At 31.8% G+C, this 18425-nt stretch overlaps 3 protein-coding genes across 3 annotated transcripts; all 3 read left to right on the top strand.

Moving 5' to 3' along the window:
• Window positions 1–1351: 1351 nt before the first annotated feature.
• On the top strand, window positions 1352–3076 carry LOC145090865 (WRKY transcription factor 22-like). The gene is made up of 3 exons (XM_079028911.1): window positions 1352–1886; window positions 2226–2336; window positions 2455–3076. Exons 1-3 carry the CDS (start codon window positions 1525–1527, stop codon window positions 2879–2881), a joined length of 900 nt encoding a protein of 299 aa, XP_078885037.1. The 5' UTR covers window positions 1352–1524; the 3' UTR covers window positions 2882–3076.
• A 3136-nt stretch (window positions 3077–6212) lies between these two features.
• On the top strand, window positions 6213–7560 carry LOC145088831 (putative NADH dehydrogenase [ubiquinone] 1 alpha subcomplex subunit 5, mitochondrial). The gene is made up of 2 exons (XM_079027243.1): window positions 6213–6656; window positions 7141–7560. Exons 1-2 carry the CDS (start codon window positions 6329–6331, stop codon window positions 7320–7322), a joined length of 510 nt encoding a protein of 169 aa, XP_078883369.1. The 5' UTR covers window positions 6213–6328; the 3' UTR covers window positions 7323–7560.
• A 5872-nt stretch (window positions 7561–13432) lies between these two features.
• Window positions 13433–16550, top strand: LOC145088830 (protein SGT1 homolog B-like). The gene is made up of 10 exons (XM_079027241.1): window positions 13433–13719; window positions 14261–14330; window positions 14522–14646; window positions 14823–14982; window positions 15081–15177; window positions 15305–15370; window positions 15504–15642; window positions 15914–15990; window positions 16076–16180; window positions 16286–16550. The coding sequence occupies exons 1-10, from the start codon at window positions 13560–13562 to the stop codon at window positions 16391–16393; spliced, it is 1107 nt and encodes a 368-aa protein (XP_078883367.1). The 5' UTR covers window positions 13433–13559; the 3' UTR covers window positions 16394–16550.
• Window positions 16551–18425: the final 1875 nt, after the last annotated feature.

Genomic DNA, 18425 nt, shown 5'->3' with positions numbered 1-18425 from the left:
CTATTTTGTAAGATGTGGTCTTGTAACACCCACGATTGAGCTCGTGAGGCCACAAAAGCATAGGAAGCCTCTACTGCTGAGTACAACCCCAAACCACCGAGCCTAATTGGTAACAAAGCCAGTTGCCATTGAAGGTCTCCAAACGACGAACCCCGTAAACCACAATGTCCTCAATCAACTCATGTAACCTTTATCAAAACACAAAGAAGCCTCATCCATGTGAACGAATTGACACGTTCTCAGGCCAAAGAAAATTTTGGCGATGCCCATGCAAGATCGAAGCAAAATGAGTTCACTCTGGAGGTCATGTAACTGTGGTAGAAGGTGCATCAAATCAACAACATTGACAACCCTCTTCATGACTAACTCACTAATAAAACCCGCATCTCTACTAGCAGGTCCCTCAAAAAGCTTCACCCCTACTCACGGTCGCCCAATGATGTAATTTGTTCGTACATGCTTTCCATACTTCCTTCGTAACCTTGATTAGCATTTCTGAAAACAATAAGAAAATTCATGAATTATGATTGAATTTAAATCTAGGCTCATATCATTTGAATATGGTGGTGGTGCATGGCAGTTTTAGATGGTGGTGTTGAACGAAACTTTTGGGTGGTTGTAGTGGTGGTGTGAGAAAAGATTATATAAACTATTAAATTAAATAAAAAACAAAATATAAATATATAAATAACAAAAAAGATAAAAATATCAATTTATCAATTACTTAAAGATAATCATCTAGCAAAGTTACTATTACTGTCCGAAGTGAATGGATTTTAAAATCATAGTATATATATATATATATATATATATATATATATATATATATATATATATATATATATATATATAAAAGTTAGTTTTCTTTATAAATTTTTGTGATTAGGACCATTAGGTCCATAAATAAGTTTTTAGAAAATCTCGTAATATGTTTGTTACATATTTAGGTTTGTAGATTAAGTATGAGGTGGCAACAACAAGGTTGTTGAAAAAGCTCATTTCTTATTGATGCTAATAATTAAATCACTAATAACTTTATAACATTATTATTCACATGATGACATGAATCAAATAAATACATGTAGTCACAAATCAGGCTCTCCTTATTTATTAGGTTAATGGTGTAATTGGTGGGATATGGTCCAGACCCACCAACACATACATACAAATACAATCAATTCGCATTGTTGGCTTGGTGAAAGCAAAGCAGAAAGCGGCCCCTCTTTTGACTTTTTTTTCTATTATATAAAAAAGTCAACCCTAAATCAGCATAAACTGTTTGTTACACTGTGATTCCATTAGTCCCGACACACCACCATACGTCTCTCTATATATATAACCCACATACAAATTAACTCATACACCGTCACCCACCCTTTCTCTCTCTACAACTTAAGTCAGCGCCACCATCGGCCGGTGGACTCTCTCCTCCTTTGCCGGAGAAACTGTTGTATTATATATATACGTGAGTTGAATAACTAGTTCTAGTTGTTAATTCTCATTTCTATTAATTCTTTTGTTTATATGGATGGCGAGTGGGATTTGCATGCGGTGGTGAGGAGCTGCGCCACCACAACCACGGCAGACGTGAAGAATACCACCGTCGAGGATTACGATGACGGTTCTTATAACTTGGAAAGTTTAGCTTCTGGGAACGAGGAGAGAAACACTTTTGTATATCCGAGTTTTGCTAACGTTTCCGGAGGATTGGAGGATGTTTACAAGGCAGGCTGTGGTCAGCCGGCCGGCGCAAAACCGGCGACCTCCGCAGCCATTGATCTCGATATTGTAGAAGGATTTGTTCACGAACAACTCCCGATGTTGACAGATTCTCATTCCTTTTCCATGCACACCATGAGTTCTCAGTCCACGCGCACCCGAAAAAGGTAGTTATTTACATACTGAAAATGATCACTCTAGTTATTCCATTTTTATTATATTCTACTTGTATTCCTTATTTACATCATTTTTATTTCCATTCTTATTGTAAATTAGGTTTAACTTAATTTTAACCATGATATTAGTTATTTTTAGAGGTGGTAATTATTAGTAAATCACAAAGTTTTACAACTAGCATAAGGAGAGTGATGCTCGATTTAAACATGAGATCGATGTCATATATATGAAGACAAATAGTATTAAAATCTATGGTTTATATATTATTTAGTTAAACAATGGGATATAATTTTTGTAATTAAATGTTGCAACAAAATTTACGTTTGTAGGAAGAACCAGGAGAAGAGGGTGTTTCAGTTGACGCAAGAGGAGTTGAGCAATGATGCGTGGGCATGGAGGAAATATGGTCAAAAACCCATCAAAGGCTCCCCCTTTCCCAGGTTCTCTTCATCTATTACTATTTTCGTTATCGATTTTTTAATGTTCCATTTATATGAACAAATACACAATTTCGACGGATTTTTATTAATTGTTTAATTTGTGTTTTGGAAAATAAAGAAATTATTACAGGTGTAGCACAACGAAAGCATGTGGGGCAAAGAAACAAGTGGAGCGGAGCCCTGTGGACGCAACCATCTTTATAGTTTCATACTCCGGCGAACACATTCACCCTAGACCCACTCACCGGAGTTCTCTCGCCGGCAGTACCAGGAGCAACAAATTCAATACAGACAAACCGCCTGTCTCTGGCAACACTTCCTCAGCTGTTCTTGAACACCCTCCCTGCTCTTCCTCTTCTCCGGCGTATGCTTCAAACTTTTCTCCTACAACGTCTTCTAAGGAAGACGAATGTGAAATCAACGAGGAAAACGAATACGACGAAGACATCCTCATTCCGAATACTGTTATGAATGACGAAATATTAAAAAGGTTCCGAGATCTGAGCGGCTGCGGCGGTAGCAGTGGAGGCGGTGGTAACTTTTAATCTAATCCTCTACCACCAGGTTCGATGGAGGAGGGTGACGACTGAGTATTTGGAAAATTGACTTTCAACTTAAAAAGGTCCTATTAAATAATAGCTTACTTTTATCATATTTAAAAAATAACTTTTGAAGAGATTTTATTTTCTTACAAACAACAAGGATTTTAGAAAGGGTTAAAACGCAAATTTCTTTATTCATACTTCACTTTTTTCAATTTATGTAATGAATGCTTTTTTTCACCGACTTTGCAACATTCTGTAACATTTTGTAGTCTAAATATATATGTAAAATATTAGTAAGGTTAAGTAATCACAATTAGATCTGTCACTCTTGTATGAGAATCTCTGGCACTCTTGATATAGATTCTATGCTTAATCGTATTATTAACGTGATTAATTAATAGCATCATTTCCCAATAGAAGCCGATAAACATAATCGTTGACTCACTGATTAAAGAAGGGTGATGACTGATGAGATAACATCAATATAACACATGATATCACAATATCAACTAACAAGTAGTTTCTAACCAAAAGGTTCTGTATTCAATTTCAGACATATATTAAGTTTCTAACTAAGAGGTTATGTGTTCAATTTCAGACATTTAGTAATATACTAAATGTGCTGTTAAAAAAAAGTTTCTTGCTTTTTCAAAGTGACTATACAATGAGTGTAATGATTAGAATTGAGAGCAATTAGCCAAGGAGTGTTGCGCCCTAAGTTATCCCTCACATATATGATATAATGAGTTTTAGACAAAATGACATTATTTAAGTAGTTGATCAACAAAATTCCTTGCTTTTTGATGAATGTTTTTTTCATAAAAACGAGGACCTAAATTAAATGAACTTACAATAAACGGTTAATGATTTGGAAGGGTAATAAACTTTTCATTGTATACATATTTATACTAATATGACTGGGTATTTTAAGTTAATGCTTATTTGGTTGGCATCTCCGACTACCTTGATATCTCTATCAAGAATCTAGTAATCTTCTTGGTGTGTTCCATAATAAACCCAAATTTATGGCGGGTTTGTTAAGAACTAAAAAAGAATTGAGGTTCAAATGTATGTGTGTTTTATTTAAATCTCAAATCTCGTAAATTTTCTTAAGAACTCAAGAAATCTTTCGTACTTAAGATCTTGAGTGAAACCCTCTTCACACAAACACATGAACACATACACACAAATTAGTTTTATAGGTTCCAATCATATTTGTGTTCTTGGTGAAACCCTCTTCACACACTTATGACAACACACACATCATATTTTCTTGCATCTAATCACATTTTTGTTTTTGAGTGAAACCACACATATAAACACACATCATATTTCTAGGTTCCAATCAAATTTACGTTCTTGAGTGAAACCCTCTTCATACACATATGAACCTAAAAAATCATTCTTGACACATTATTCAAGTTCTTGTATTGGGAGAGAGAGAGAGAGAGGGATATAGAGAAAAAAATCGAGATTTGTGGTATTGAGAATGAAGAAAACATGTAAAGTGATTTTTGAGAGAGAGAGAGAGAGAGAGAGAGAGAGAGAGAGAGAGAGAGAGAGAGAGAGAAAGAGAAGTGAATTTTTCAGGTTGGATGAGTCGTTAGAAAATCTATGTGACAAAAAATGTCATAGTTCTATAATACTTGATCAAAATGATGTTTCATAAATAAAAATGACTGTTTAATGGTAAAAATATGTTTTAAAAAAAACTTACATAACTAAATATAGACAAAAAAAAAATCATTACAATTCATTAACCATATAATTAAATAAGTGAAAGCAAATGGGCTTAAAACTAACTTTAAATTTTTCACATAATGAATCGGGCTGGATTTGGGCTTGCAACTTTTGACGAGTGATCTACTCATCTTATTCATTTAAGACAAAACTGCACAAATGGTCCTCTGGTTTTCTGAAAATTGCCACTTTGGTCCAAAAAGTTTTAGACTAGCACCTCAAGTCCAAAGTTTTCATTTTGTTGCGAGTTTGATCCAATTTACTTTAAACTTTTTTATAATGATGATTTCACCCTTCTTTTTTGTTTTTTCAATTTTATTTATTTATTTAAATATTTTTATGATTAAAAGAAAATACATTTCACACACACACACACACACACACACACACACACACTCTCTCTCTCTCTCTCTCTCTCGATCAAGGGTTCCAGACTTCCAACATTCACCCTTCCCTCTCTTGCTTCTTGGAAACTCAGATGCTGTTCTTCAAACTTCATACATTCCCAAACACCAAAATTTGATTTAAACCCATCGATTTCTATCAAGCAAAGCAAAACACCAACCTAAAGCTATTGATTTAAACCCATTGAATTCTATCAAGCAAAACAAACAAACTCCCATAGATCCCCTGTAAAACATTAACCCCAAAAATCCTTTGCATACATAAAATTTTGTCAAGAATCAATCTCAAACACCTGTTTAAACCTAGCAATTTTTATCAAAAGAAGAAGAAGAAGAAGAAGTAAACGACATGTGAGCATTCGATCAACCCACGAGCCTCCCCACCTACACCGATGTTTCATTGTTCCTTGCCTCCTCCCCCTCGAGATCCACAGCTGGAGCAGAAACAAGCAACCAAGAGTTGCTTTAGCAGCCCTTGCTGAACCCACCAAGTTCGACGACAACCTTACTGCTCCGTTCTTCTTCCTTTCTTCGGGTCACTCAAACAACGAGGTGTTTCCCTTTACTCATCCACGACCCAGCAGCCCCGAAATCACAGCCGGTCGCTGCTTCTTTCCACCTACGTTGCTTCGCTCTCATTAATCCGAAGACTTCTCTCTCCTCACGATCTGCAATCACCGATACCTCCCTTGGTCCCCTTTCTGGCCTGCGACGAGCAAGGAACCAAGGATCGAACCCCCCAAAATCGAAGTTGGTGTTCGATTTCTCCTTTACTTGTAATGACGTTTCCGTTCCTTCTATTGTCTTGTGTTCATACGCGTTTATCCATTGCCCGATCATACATTAAACACGGAAATGCCATTAAAAGCCCTAAGTTCATTTTAGATTGTGAAAGGAAAAATTCAGATGAGAGAGAAGAGAGAGGGAGTGAATTATTTTCTTTTAATTATGAAAATATTTAAACAAATAAAAAAATTAAAAAACTGAAGAAAAACAAACAAAAAAGAAGGGTAGAGTCGTCATTACAAAATTTTTTAAAGTAAATTGGACCAAACTCACAACAAAATAAAAACTTTGGATCTATGATGCTAGTCTAAAACCTTTTGAACCAAAGTGTCGATTTTCAGCAAACCATAGGGACCATTTGTGCAGTTTTGTCTTCATTTAATCATTTATAGTCTATAGATTATTGAACTGACTTAACGGCAACGGGTTTCCTGAAAAGAGACTACTCCCAGACTCCCAGTCCCACATATACCAAACGGAAGTGGTCGGAGAGAGCGCCGGGGAGAGAGAGGGAGAGATGTTTCTTCGGAGGTTTGCACGGCCGTCGTCACTGATGATGATGATGGCCAAAGTGAAGGAAACAACGGGGATCGTCGGTCTCGAGGTGGTCCCAAACGCTAGGGAGGTACTAATTGGTCTTTATGATAAAACCCTAAAGGAGATCCAGCGTGTACCTGAAGACGAAGGTTACCGAAAAGCCGTTGAGAGTTTCACGCGCCACCGTCTCAAGGTCTGCAAAGAGGAAGAGGATTGGGAAGCTATCGAGAAACGACTCGGTTGTGGTCAAGTTGAAGAACTCATCGAAGAGGCTCAGGATGAGCTCAAACTCATCGACAAAATGATCGGTTCGTCCCACCTCTTACTCTCTCTTCCGTTTTTGTTGTCAATCTGGATCTTTCAGTCACATATTAGCTTGGACGAGTTGGAATTGAAATAATTAGGTTGTTGATTTCGGAGTTTTTAAAGGTATAGAGTATAAACACAGCAAGTGTAACACTTCCACTTACAGATTCACCTCCCGAACTCCGAAGAACTATTAGACCGAGATTACAAATCCCCTAACATCAAGTGAGTGAGAGGTAGTGTTTGGATCATAAAATTCAGGGTTTCGAAGTGGAATCGATGCTTTTTTAGTTCAATATATTGACTCAATTTCCTTCAATTCTGTTGTACACAGTACATAAAGTGATTGGTTGTTGGATAATCAGGGATTAGAAGTATGTGTCTGTGTATTAAAAATGGATGCAAGTTCTAGTTTTGTATATTTTGTGAGATGTTTCAAACAAATTTACCAATTTGAGATGTTTGTTTGTTTGTGTTGGATTTTAGAGTGGGACCCTTGGGGTGTACCTGATGAGTATGAATGTGAAGTAGTGGAAAACGATGCCCCGGTTCCAAAACACGTGCCACTACACCGGCCTGGTCCTCTTCCTGAAGAGTTCTACAAGACGCTTGAAGCTGCCATGGCTAAAAAAGATGAACCAGCAATCCCCTCCTCAGGTTCACAATGACACCATGTACTATGAATAATCATTTTTTTTTTTTTTTTTGACATTTTGCATGATTTTATCTGCCAATTACACACTCGTTATAAGAGTTAAAATAAGCCCAACATTCATTCTCGCTTTCCAGCCATTTGGCTTACTGTTATTTGTTCATGGGCTATTTTCTTGTGTTTGTTGTAGCAAATAAAAACTTAGTGTACTTTTACGGGCAGTTAATTTATCTTATATAGTTATATATTCCTTATTGGATTGAGACTGAAAATTTTGTCCCGCCATGGTTTGACCCTGTTGACTGAACAAATGGATTTACTAATTGCTAGAATACAATTTACTTTGAAACATTGTTGATTAGAGGATTATTTTATTTATATCCTGAAAACCCAAAATTCTATTAACGCAAAAAACATATATATAAATAAAGTAACCTAGAGCTTCCCTTTACAATAACGATCAACTAAAATTAAGTAAGGCATATTTACTTTTATAGAATAGTCTTGCATTTGTTTTGTTGATTTGCTCCTAGAAATCACAAACTAGGCTTAGGCTATGTTTGAGAGATTAACTAGCCATAGATAAAAGCTAGTTGCTAGCGAAATGTACAATAAAAGGAAGAATGATTCAAAATTATAAGATTAAATGGGTACTACATTTTATTAAATTAAGTCAATTTCACAATTGGTCTCTTTACAAAAAGTCGTATGATAATGACAACAATCAAAAATGTTATGCATTTGGTCCATGTTGTTTTAATTTCTTGCATGACTCGTCCTTAATGCATGTAAAATGATTTTTGTATCATTATTTATTTATTTTATATTTTTTTGATTTAAAAGAAATAAATTAATTAATACATAAAACCCACCTACACATCCAAATGTTGAATGATCGATTAATTCTCTTTAAATTTTGTCATTTTGTTTATTATTTTTCACCTCTTCTGTTGTGTTTAATTTTTTATAAAGTAATTAATTTTGTAGCAAGGTTACTACATGTTTTTAGTTTGCTTTGTGTAGAGCAAAACAATTTAAAAAAAATGTTTGGTTTCAACTTATACGAGGGCAAAAAAACTATAAGTGATGGAGTATTTGTTTGACAAAGCGTTGTAATTAAACAAAAAAGGGGAGGGAAAGACAAATTAGCATAAAATCCATGTATTTATTTATAGTCATCTATCACCCAAAAGAAACATGAATTTATTATTTATTAGGTATGAGACCCATTTATTATATGAGCTTATTAAAAAAAATTAAATATAAAATTCTAAACATTTGAAAAATATGAGAGATTAACTAGCCATAGATAAAAGCTAGTTGCTAGCGAAATGTACAATAAAAGGAAGAATGATTCAAAATTATAAGATTAAATGGGTACTACATTTTATTAAATTAAGTCAATTTCACAATTGGTCTCTTTACAAAAAGTCGTATGATAATGACAACAATCAAAAATGTTATGCATTTGGTCCATGTTGTTTTAATTTCTTGCATGACTCGTCCTTAATGCATGTAAAATGATTTTTGTATCATTATTTATTTATTTTATATTTTTTTGATTTAAAAGAAATAAATTAATTAATACATAAAACCCACCTACACATCCAAATGTTGAATGATCGATTAATTCTCTTTAAATTTTGTCATTTTGTTTATTATTTTTCACCTCTTCTGTTGTGTTTAATTTTTTATAAAGTAATTAATTTTGTAGCAAGGTTACTACATGTTTTTAGTTTGCTTTGTGTAGAGCAAAACAATTTAAAAAAAATGTTTGGTTTCAACTTATACGAGGGCAAAAAAACTATAAGTGATGGAGTATTTGTTTGACAAAGCGTTGTAATTAAACAAAAAAGGGGAGGGAAAGACAAATTAGCATAAAATCCATGTATTTATTTATAGTCATCTATCACCCAAAAGAAACATGAATTTATTATTTATTAGGTATGAGACCCATTTATTATATGAGCTTATTAAAAAAAATTAAATATAAAATTCTAAACATTTGAAAAATATGAATTTCTAAGAAAAATGAGAAAATATTGAATTATAAAACTTAAAGTGTTTTTTTTTAATAATAATTTAAACAAATAATTTAAATAAATAAGTAAAGAAAAGTAATGAATCTTTAATTTTGTAATTTGGAAATTAGAAGGAAAATTAATTGATTAAATTGATATGCATTAATTATTGAATACAAATACTATCTATAATTTAATAAAATGAAAAAAAAAACATAAAATGATATGTGGAATAAAAATAAATTTAAAATAACCACAAAATTACATGTGACAGAATAAATGAGAATGTAACATGTGGCAAAAAGATCTTTATTTATCAAGAAAAAATTATTTATTATTATTTTTTAATTTCACATATAGTTTTGCATATGAATTTTTAACTTTTTTTAATAAATTAATACCAAGCCAATGTTGCAAAACACGTTAAGTGTTCTCAATGTGGCCGACTAGCGCCTAGCGAGTATTCGGTCTAGGCGGGGAGTATTCGAGAAGTACTCGAATTTGATGAATTATATAAAATTAATTATAGAAAATTATATATATATATATATATATATATATATATATATATATATATATATATATATATATATATATATATATATATATATATATAAAACCAAAACGACAATTAATCAACTTTGAACCGATTACAATTAAGGTGTTTGGTGGAAATTGGTCAAATATTACACCAAAATTTTAAAATTTTATGTTTTCAAATTTTTAAATATTATACTAAATTTTCAAAATTTCAAAATTTTAAACTTTTAAATTTTCAAACACTTACTTTTTAGAATGTATTAATTTTTTAAATAATTTTATTAATAATTAGGGTCCCTAATTAATCATTGATTAATCGCCGTCCAATCCGATTAATTGCTTGACAACAGTCAACCGTCGAACGATTTTCACAATCTTGGATTTTTTTAAAAAAAAGTCGAAATTTCAGAGTTTTTCTAATTTTTTCCGACTTTTACTGATTTTTACCCATTCTGGTTTTTTCCGATTTGATGAGTTGGAGCCGATTTTAACCGAATTTGACTGAGTTTGTCCATTTCCGAGTTTTTTAGCTGACTCCTAATTAGGCGCTTCGGCCCCTACTCGATTCTAATTAATCGGCCGTCTAGGCCTAGTTTTGCAACAATGCACCAAACACATTGAATCTGAAAATTTATGAGTGTCTCTTAAATTTTCAATTAAAAAGCTACTAAACAGTTGGTGGCGCCCCCTCGGGGAGGGAGTGTAGGTGGTGCGATCCCATGTAGCCTCCATTGTAAGAGACATCCAATTGAAAATTTCTTTTAATACCATGTTACAAAAAAGAAAATAGAAGACAAAACAATAATACATTCGTTACAAGAATAGTTGCATTCGACTAATCTAATTCATGTTTGATTAACGATAAAAATTAATTTGTTTATATTATTGATATCAATTAGAATTTAGATACCAATGTAAATAGATTTTCATATCCATGCCACTATCGAAAACATGAGTTTGAAAAGATTTTAAATTATGCAAAAGTTATAGCTTCTGACTAAGAAATTGATGTAATATTTGTTTAGAAATAAAGAAAACTTTCGAGAGAAAAACATTTTTGTCAAGAGCGACATTAAGTTACTGGAATTAGTACATAAACTTTCACTTCAAGAATAATGCAAATTTAATATTTTTGATCAAACTATTGGTTTATTAGAGTGGACGTTTGACCAATACAATTAGTATGAAAACATTTTCGGGTTCTTATTTACAACATATTAGTTGCATTCATTGGAGATTGAATACAAACGAATTAAAGACAAACTATAAAAATCTTTAAGAGAAGTTACAAAATGGTTATATCTTAGATGTTGGCGATGATAACTTATTCACCAACTTGAATTTGTTATAAAAATTTGCCAATCGAAGATAATACAATTAACAGAATGATAAATTTCGTATAAGGATACAAACTTATTTAGTTTATTGTCTACCGTACAAAATTTTGTTGATTGTTTTCGTTACCATTGCTTCAGCACAATGAAGTATTTCAAAACTGAAACTTTTAAAATCTTATTTGTAGTCTACTATATTTTTAAAGTCCAGTAGACCAATGATGGAATCTATCCGTGTCCACCATATCCTTTATTTTTTTTGTCATTAAGTTTCACTTCTACCTCTTTGTTAATTTCATTAACCCAATTCATGTCACCAATGATCGAATCTATCTGTGTCCATCATATGCTTTATTTTTTTGCTAATAAGTTTCACTTCTACCCTCTTTGTTAATTCATGTCCCATTAACCATGATGTTTTTTTTTATTCTCTTTTAACATAATTCCCATTAAACTCAATTACGAGTCCATCAAGCTTTTTATTTTTATTTTTGGTACTTTTGTGTTTTTGTATTTTGTAAAGAAAGTCGTATACAGAAACTTAATTTCTATTTTTTTTGTCAGCAAGTCGTAAATGCAGATATGTCTTTTCTCTAAACTAATTCTTATTTATCGACTTATCATAGTATTAACAGATTTTTCTTATATATTAAAAAATTATATTTAGAGCTGATTTTTATATTTCATACCGGGCCTTCAAAATGACGGTATAGAATTTATTTAATAAGAGTTTACAAAAAAATAAATTATGGGGTTTCAATTTAATTTTTGTAAAAAATCTCTGACCTTGTCGGAAATATTAGAAATATTAGGGGCGGGCCTTCAAACATCCCCTAAGGTGACTAAAAGGATTTAGAAGAAATGCAAGAAATGCAGACAATATTTCGATGATGATGATGATAAAACGAAACTACATAGGAACAGGGGGGATTACGTCGAACCTTCATTCTTTTTTTTTTTTTTGTTTGGTACCTAGTTACCTACCTTCTATTGAAGACAAGTTGCCAACTTGACTAAAACGGACCAAGTCTTTTTGATGTATCCATCGTTTTCTTTTTGTATTGTTTTAAAAAGGTAAATGTTATTTTCTATTTTTGTATTATGGTATGTTTGATAAAAATAGTTAGTTGTAAATTACATGGAAAATAACCTAAAACCTTTGCAAGCTATTTAAAATAACTTTTTGATTAGAATAGTTTGGTTTTAAGTAAAATATTTAAGCTTGTATTGGTTCGAATCTCTCTCGCTACTCTTACTTAAAGTAGGGTGTTCCGGTTTTATTATTTTTTTGATTGGTTTTGCTGCGAGGGTTTTATTCGCTAGTGGGGCCGAAATCTATATGATGAGTCTGTCGGGTTTGACTCCCAAATTTGGAGTATCTTACTTTCACACAGTTTACAGTGTTCAACAAGCAATCGATATTTCACGATCAAGGGTGTCCAAAACATTTCTTTTGTTCAGTTGTTTTTTTTTTTTTTTAAAGAACTTGAAGGTAAAAACTCTTCAATTTTTTTTTTAAAAAAAAATATATATATATAAAAACTCGTTGACAAATACTTATTTACTTCACAACCAATATGAAAAAAACGATGTTTCAAAACAAGAAAATTGATTTTGGTTTTAAAATTAATGAGTTTTCCTATTTTTATCGCTAAACGAACGCACGAGAATTGATTTTGTATTTATTCATAAGCAAATGTTTAATACTATGATGATGTCTATAAAAGAAAATATTTAAGTTATAAAATCATTTAAAATTGTAATATATTGTGTGTGTAAACATTAATTAAAAAGAAAGATATGGTGTCGTGCTAATTATGAAATCTAAACCATTTAAAATAGTAATAAATTTAGGTGTTTACATTCGCTATTTTTAAGTATAAAATCAACTATTTTTTTTAAACAAGTTTAGATTAAATTAGAAGTTTAGAATAGATAGTTCTAGAAGTTTGAATTAGGATAATGTAAGTGAAATCAAGATATCACGTTTCCAAAATGCATAATTGAAAGAAAACCTATTTCAAATCTAATATATAAGAGAAATCTCAAATCTCTATAATAAATATCGATTTAGATTATGTTTTGTTTATTGTGAATATTCTTTTGATAATGGCCATAACTCATAAGTGATAACCCTTAAAATTTACTATAATTTAAGCGTTGACGTAGACTTGGTTATTCTTGTGTGAACGAAGCCATAGATATTTAGATCAAGGCCTCGGGTTCCCTTTTCTCAATAATATAACCCCCCCAATCATTCTTTGGTTAACGATTCAAGTCAAGCATCGTTCATTCATTCGCTTTTTGCCCCTACAAACCAGTAACCATCATCTTCCAGAGGCTTCTGCTACTACTCCGATGGCGTCCGATCTTGCGGCTAAGGCGAAGGAGGCATTCATCGACGACCATTTCGAACTAGCCGTTGAACTCTATTCTCAAGCCATCCTCATCGATCCTAAGAACTCCGAGCTTTTCTCCGATCGTTCTCAGGCTAATATCAAACTCAAAAACTTCACCGGTATATCTCTACTCTTTTATGATCCTATTGAGAAGAGCACACTGATATCACATGTTACGGTTAATTCTAACCTAATCTGAGATTTTCGTAATCGTCTATAGTTTGATTTCTAATTCAGATAATGCCTTTGAATTCCGTTTTTGCTTATCACTTGAGTGCGCTTGCTTTTAATTTTCTTCGTGTTCGTGTTTGCTTTATAAGCATGTGAGATAGCAGATTAGGTTCACTTGATGCATTTTGTATGTAGTTCATTACGATATTGGGCGCTCTTAAATATTATTGTGAACCATCATCTTATGATATGTTGATTTGCTCGGATATGCAATTGATTGGTAGTTCATTACGATATTGGGCGCCCTTTATAGGCACATACTAATATTATTGTGAAACTTCATCTTATGGTATGCTGACTTGCTCGGATATGCAATTGATTGGAATATTATATGAACCATGGGTTGGTTTGCAATAGGTTTAACTTGTATGAATTTGGTGTTTACCTAATAACAAATTACTTTTTTCTTCTTTTTCTTCGAGGGAGCAGAAGCTGTTGCTGATGCAAACAAAGCAATTGAACTGGATTCCTCAAATTCTAAGGCATATTTACGCAAAGGGTGAGTTTGCTTGAACAGCTGATGTTAATTCCTATCTAGTTTCTCAAACACGACATTTATGTTTATTGTATTTGTATTTCACTTGTATTGAAGGATTTAACTGCATTCTCCACAATGCTGCCCCTGCTGCTAACCCATGCCTGTTTTTGTATCTTTGAACGTGTGGTAACTTTTTCTTTCCTGTTTTACAGGACATCATGTTTCAGTCTTGAAGAATATCAGACTGCAAAATCAGCCTTTGAAGCTGGCTCTACATTTGCCCCAGAAGATACAAGATTCACAGATTGGATTAAAAAGTGTGACAAGTGCATTGCAGGTAATTTAATATTCATAATTTCATAGGCATGCTAACATTGATAGAATCTGATTTTTGATATCATCAATAAAAGGGACATTGTTTTGTTGGTACAAGATTACATCATAACTTATTAAGCTTTAAGTGTACATCTACATGCTGTTGCCTTTCTGATTTGTGTTTCACTTTTTCAACAGAGGAAAATGGTGAGCTAACAACACAGTCATCAGATGTAACCTCTGTGACTTCTAATTCTCATCAACCAGAAAAAACCGATGCAACTACAAAAGATGCTGAGGAAGAAAAGAATATATCTAGCCAGGTCATCACAACAACACCACCAAAACCCAAATACAGGTCTGAATCTATTTCTCAAAATCTTCCTCACTTGTTTCAAAACATCCTTCAGTGTTTGTTTTCTTGCAGATTTATATCTGTGCTTCAATTTTCTGCAGGCATGAATTTTATCAGAAGCCAGAGGAGGTTGTTGTGACCATATTTGCCAAGGGAATTGCAGCTAACCGTGTGTCTATCAATTATGGAGAGCAAATAGTATGTTGCCATTTTACTTCTCTTTTTTATTCCTATATATTTGTCATGATTTTTTTTTCTACAACTTTCATAAAGAAAAAAGTGGGTCTGATATTTGACTAAATTGACTCCTTGCTGCTTTCTCCAGATAAGTGTAACTATTGATGTCCCTGGCGAAGATGCTTACATTTTCCAGCCTCGCTTGTTTGGGAAGGTGATGCACATAAAGTTGTTGTTGTTGTTGTTTTTTTTTTTTTTTTTTTTTTTTTTTTCTGAAAAAACACTGTTTGTTTCTTTTTTCTTAACTATAATAACTAATATGCATGTTTTGTTGTGATAATTCACAGATAGTCCCTGCAAGGTGTAGATATGAAGTTCTGTCAACCAAAGTTGAAATCCGGCTTGCAAAAGCTGAACCTATTCAGTGGACATCTCTTGAATATGGTAATAACAATGTGGTTGCACAAAGGAGCAATGTCTCTTCAGGTAAAATTGCTGTCTGGATAAATGATTTTTCTGCATTAAGTAAAAAAGAAACACCCATATATAGCCTTAGGAGATAAATATGTTGTCTCTTCTTTTTTTGAAAAAAAAAAAAACCACATAAAGTTGTTTGTAGGTAGTGTTGCTGAATGTGTAAAATGTAAGTTGGGGTTTATCTTTTTTTGGCTGAATGGATTAAGGCATTTAATTTATAGGTGTCGATAATTCAATAAAGGAAAAAAAAAGAGGTTAATTTTTGTGTTGTGTTGTGTAGGTAATCAAAGACCTACATATCCTTCCTCCAAACCAACCAAAGACTGGGATAAGCTTGAAGCCCAAGTGAAAAAGGAGGTATACACTTTGATCACAAACAAACACACACACACACACTCAATACCTCTCTCAACTTTTGTGTTTTTTGGTTTTGTGTTTTCAGGAAAAAGATGAAAAACTGGATGGGGATGCAGCTCTTAATAAGTTTTTCCGTGATATTTACAAAGATGCAGATGATGATACAAGAAGGGCCATGAGAAAATCTTTTGTAAGATCATTTAATTCTTTATAGTGGTATATATTATATTATATTCTATAGAGATAGATATATAATGAAAAGAGGATATAAATGAAAGTGAAAATGAAACAACAGGTTGAGTCGAATGGGACAGTGTTGTCAACAAACTGGAAAGAGGTGGGATCAAAGATGGTGGAAGGAACCCCTCCAGACGGCATGGAATTGAAAAAATGGGAGCATTGATTTGATTTGATTTGGTTTGGTTTCAAGTTGTCTGTCTATATATAGATTATAGAGCAAGTCTTTTTGGCCTTGTCTTTGATTTTTGAGCTATTTTTTTTTTTTACTCTCTCGTCATGTACCATGATATGCTATCTATATTTGCTCTCTCACCTTCCAACTCTGCTTTCACTCCATACTCCATATACTTTACTTGCTTGATTGTTTTGCTTGTTTGGTTTTCTTATTTTTCATGAATTCTAGTGGTCCCTATCATATCTTTTTGTTTTTACATTTGCTTTTTGATAATCTATATACATATATTTCTACTTATAATTCTACCCAAATAAACAACATATGAATGAAAAAAAAGCATTAAAGCACAATAAAATAAAAAGAATAGCAATCGATTACCACACGATGCAATCCATATACAAAACATGTTTCCCAACTAAAATAAGGCGATTTTACAAAGTATAACGACCTAATGAGAAAAAATGGAATTAGAATGTTAAACTAATTCTCTTTAAATTTGGTGAACTTTCATCAACTTTACTTGAAAGCTATCCAATTATCTTACAAGCAAATTAAGTTTAATGAAAAAATACAATAATATGGCTCACAAGGGTAATATCGTCCAATAATATGACTACATCTTTTTTGGGCAAATTGCAAAGAATAACAACTTACTTTACCCAATCTTCTAATATAGGAGATGAAATTCTTTATTACCTGTAAGAAAATCGTAAATAGATTGTCATTATAAGTAAACAAATGTTATTATTTTTCTAGTATAGGTAAGAGAATGACAATATATATATATATATATATATATATATATATATATATATATATATACTAGGTGTAGGTGCGAAACCCGTGTATTACACGGGTTGATTTAAAAAAAATTAAACATTAAAGTGTAAACGAAAAATATTTTTTAATGTATAACTTTAAATTAAGGAAGATACATATTTATTGCAATTTAATATATCATATATATTATATTTAATACTTTACATATATAAGTATATGACAAAAAACCTTCATTTATTAAAGAGGATATATATATATATATATATATATATATATATATATATATATATATAACTTTGACAGGTGGGAGGAATTTGCAAAACTCTACAACGATAGATCGATTTTATTTTCCTGTATAACACTGTATAACACTGTACTTCATTTGTTCCAATTATAGCATTGTACTATTAAATTCATTATTTATATTCATTTGTTCCAATTATACAAATACATACAAACTTATTTTTTGTTCATTATACCATAAACTTTAAACAGGTGTTATAACTTATAACATAAACACTAAAACCGTCAATTGCTTCTATATCTCGAGGCCACCTTTCAAAAGCCAAATAAGAAATATATGATAATAATTATTAATTATTTTAGCATAAAAGTAAAAGTAAATGAAACTATTTGTTGGTTGATCCAAATCACGACCTGTTAAAAAATGAGAACCGATTACTATTCATTAAAGAAACATATTTCCATTTATATCAAGAGAAATACAAGCCTACGGATAAATTAGCCTCTAAATCTCTTCTTTCTTCTCTTCTCTTCTCTCTAAAAAAAATAAGTTTATTCTTCTTTTGACACGTGTCACCATATTATGTCTCATAATTAATGTCATGCAATTTAACAAACCTATTGATTGTTCATTTTAAATTTCAAAATTTAAATTTTCCCCACTCTAATTAGATTAAATTAGTTACATTAGAATAAAAATTAAAATAAAGTTAATACAAATTATAAGGTGATATAATTTCACGTATTTATTTAAATCAACGATTATACATTTATATAAGTAAAAAGAATATCTTAATTAAGACAAAACTGCACAAATGGTCATTGTGGTTTGTCAAAAATTGTCACTTTGGTCCAAAAAGGTTTAAGCTAGCATCAGAGGTCCAAATTTTCATTTTTTTTTCGAGTTTGGTCAAATTTACTATTAACTTCTTCATAATGGCGATTTTGCCCTTGCTTTTTTCGTTTTCATTTTTTTATTATTTAAAGATTTTTTAGA

Source organism: Lactuca serriola, chromosome 2 (genome assembly GCF_051521515.1).
Source record: "Lactuca serriola cultivar US96UC23 chromosome 2, Lser_US96UC23_V15, whole genome shotgun sequence".
NCBI classification, from domain to species: Eukaryota; Viridiplantae; Streptophyta; class Magnoliopsida; order Asterales; family Asteraceae; genus Lactuca; species Lactuca serriola.
This window is presented reverse-complemented; position numbering and strand designations above follow the sequence as displayed.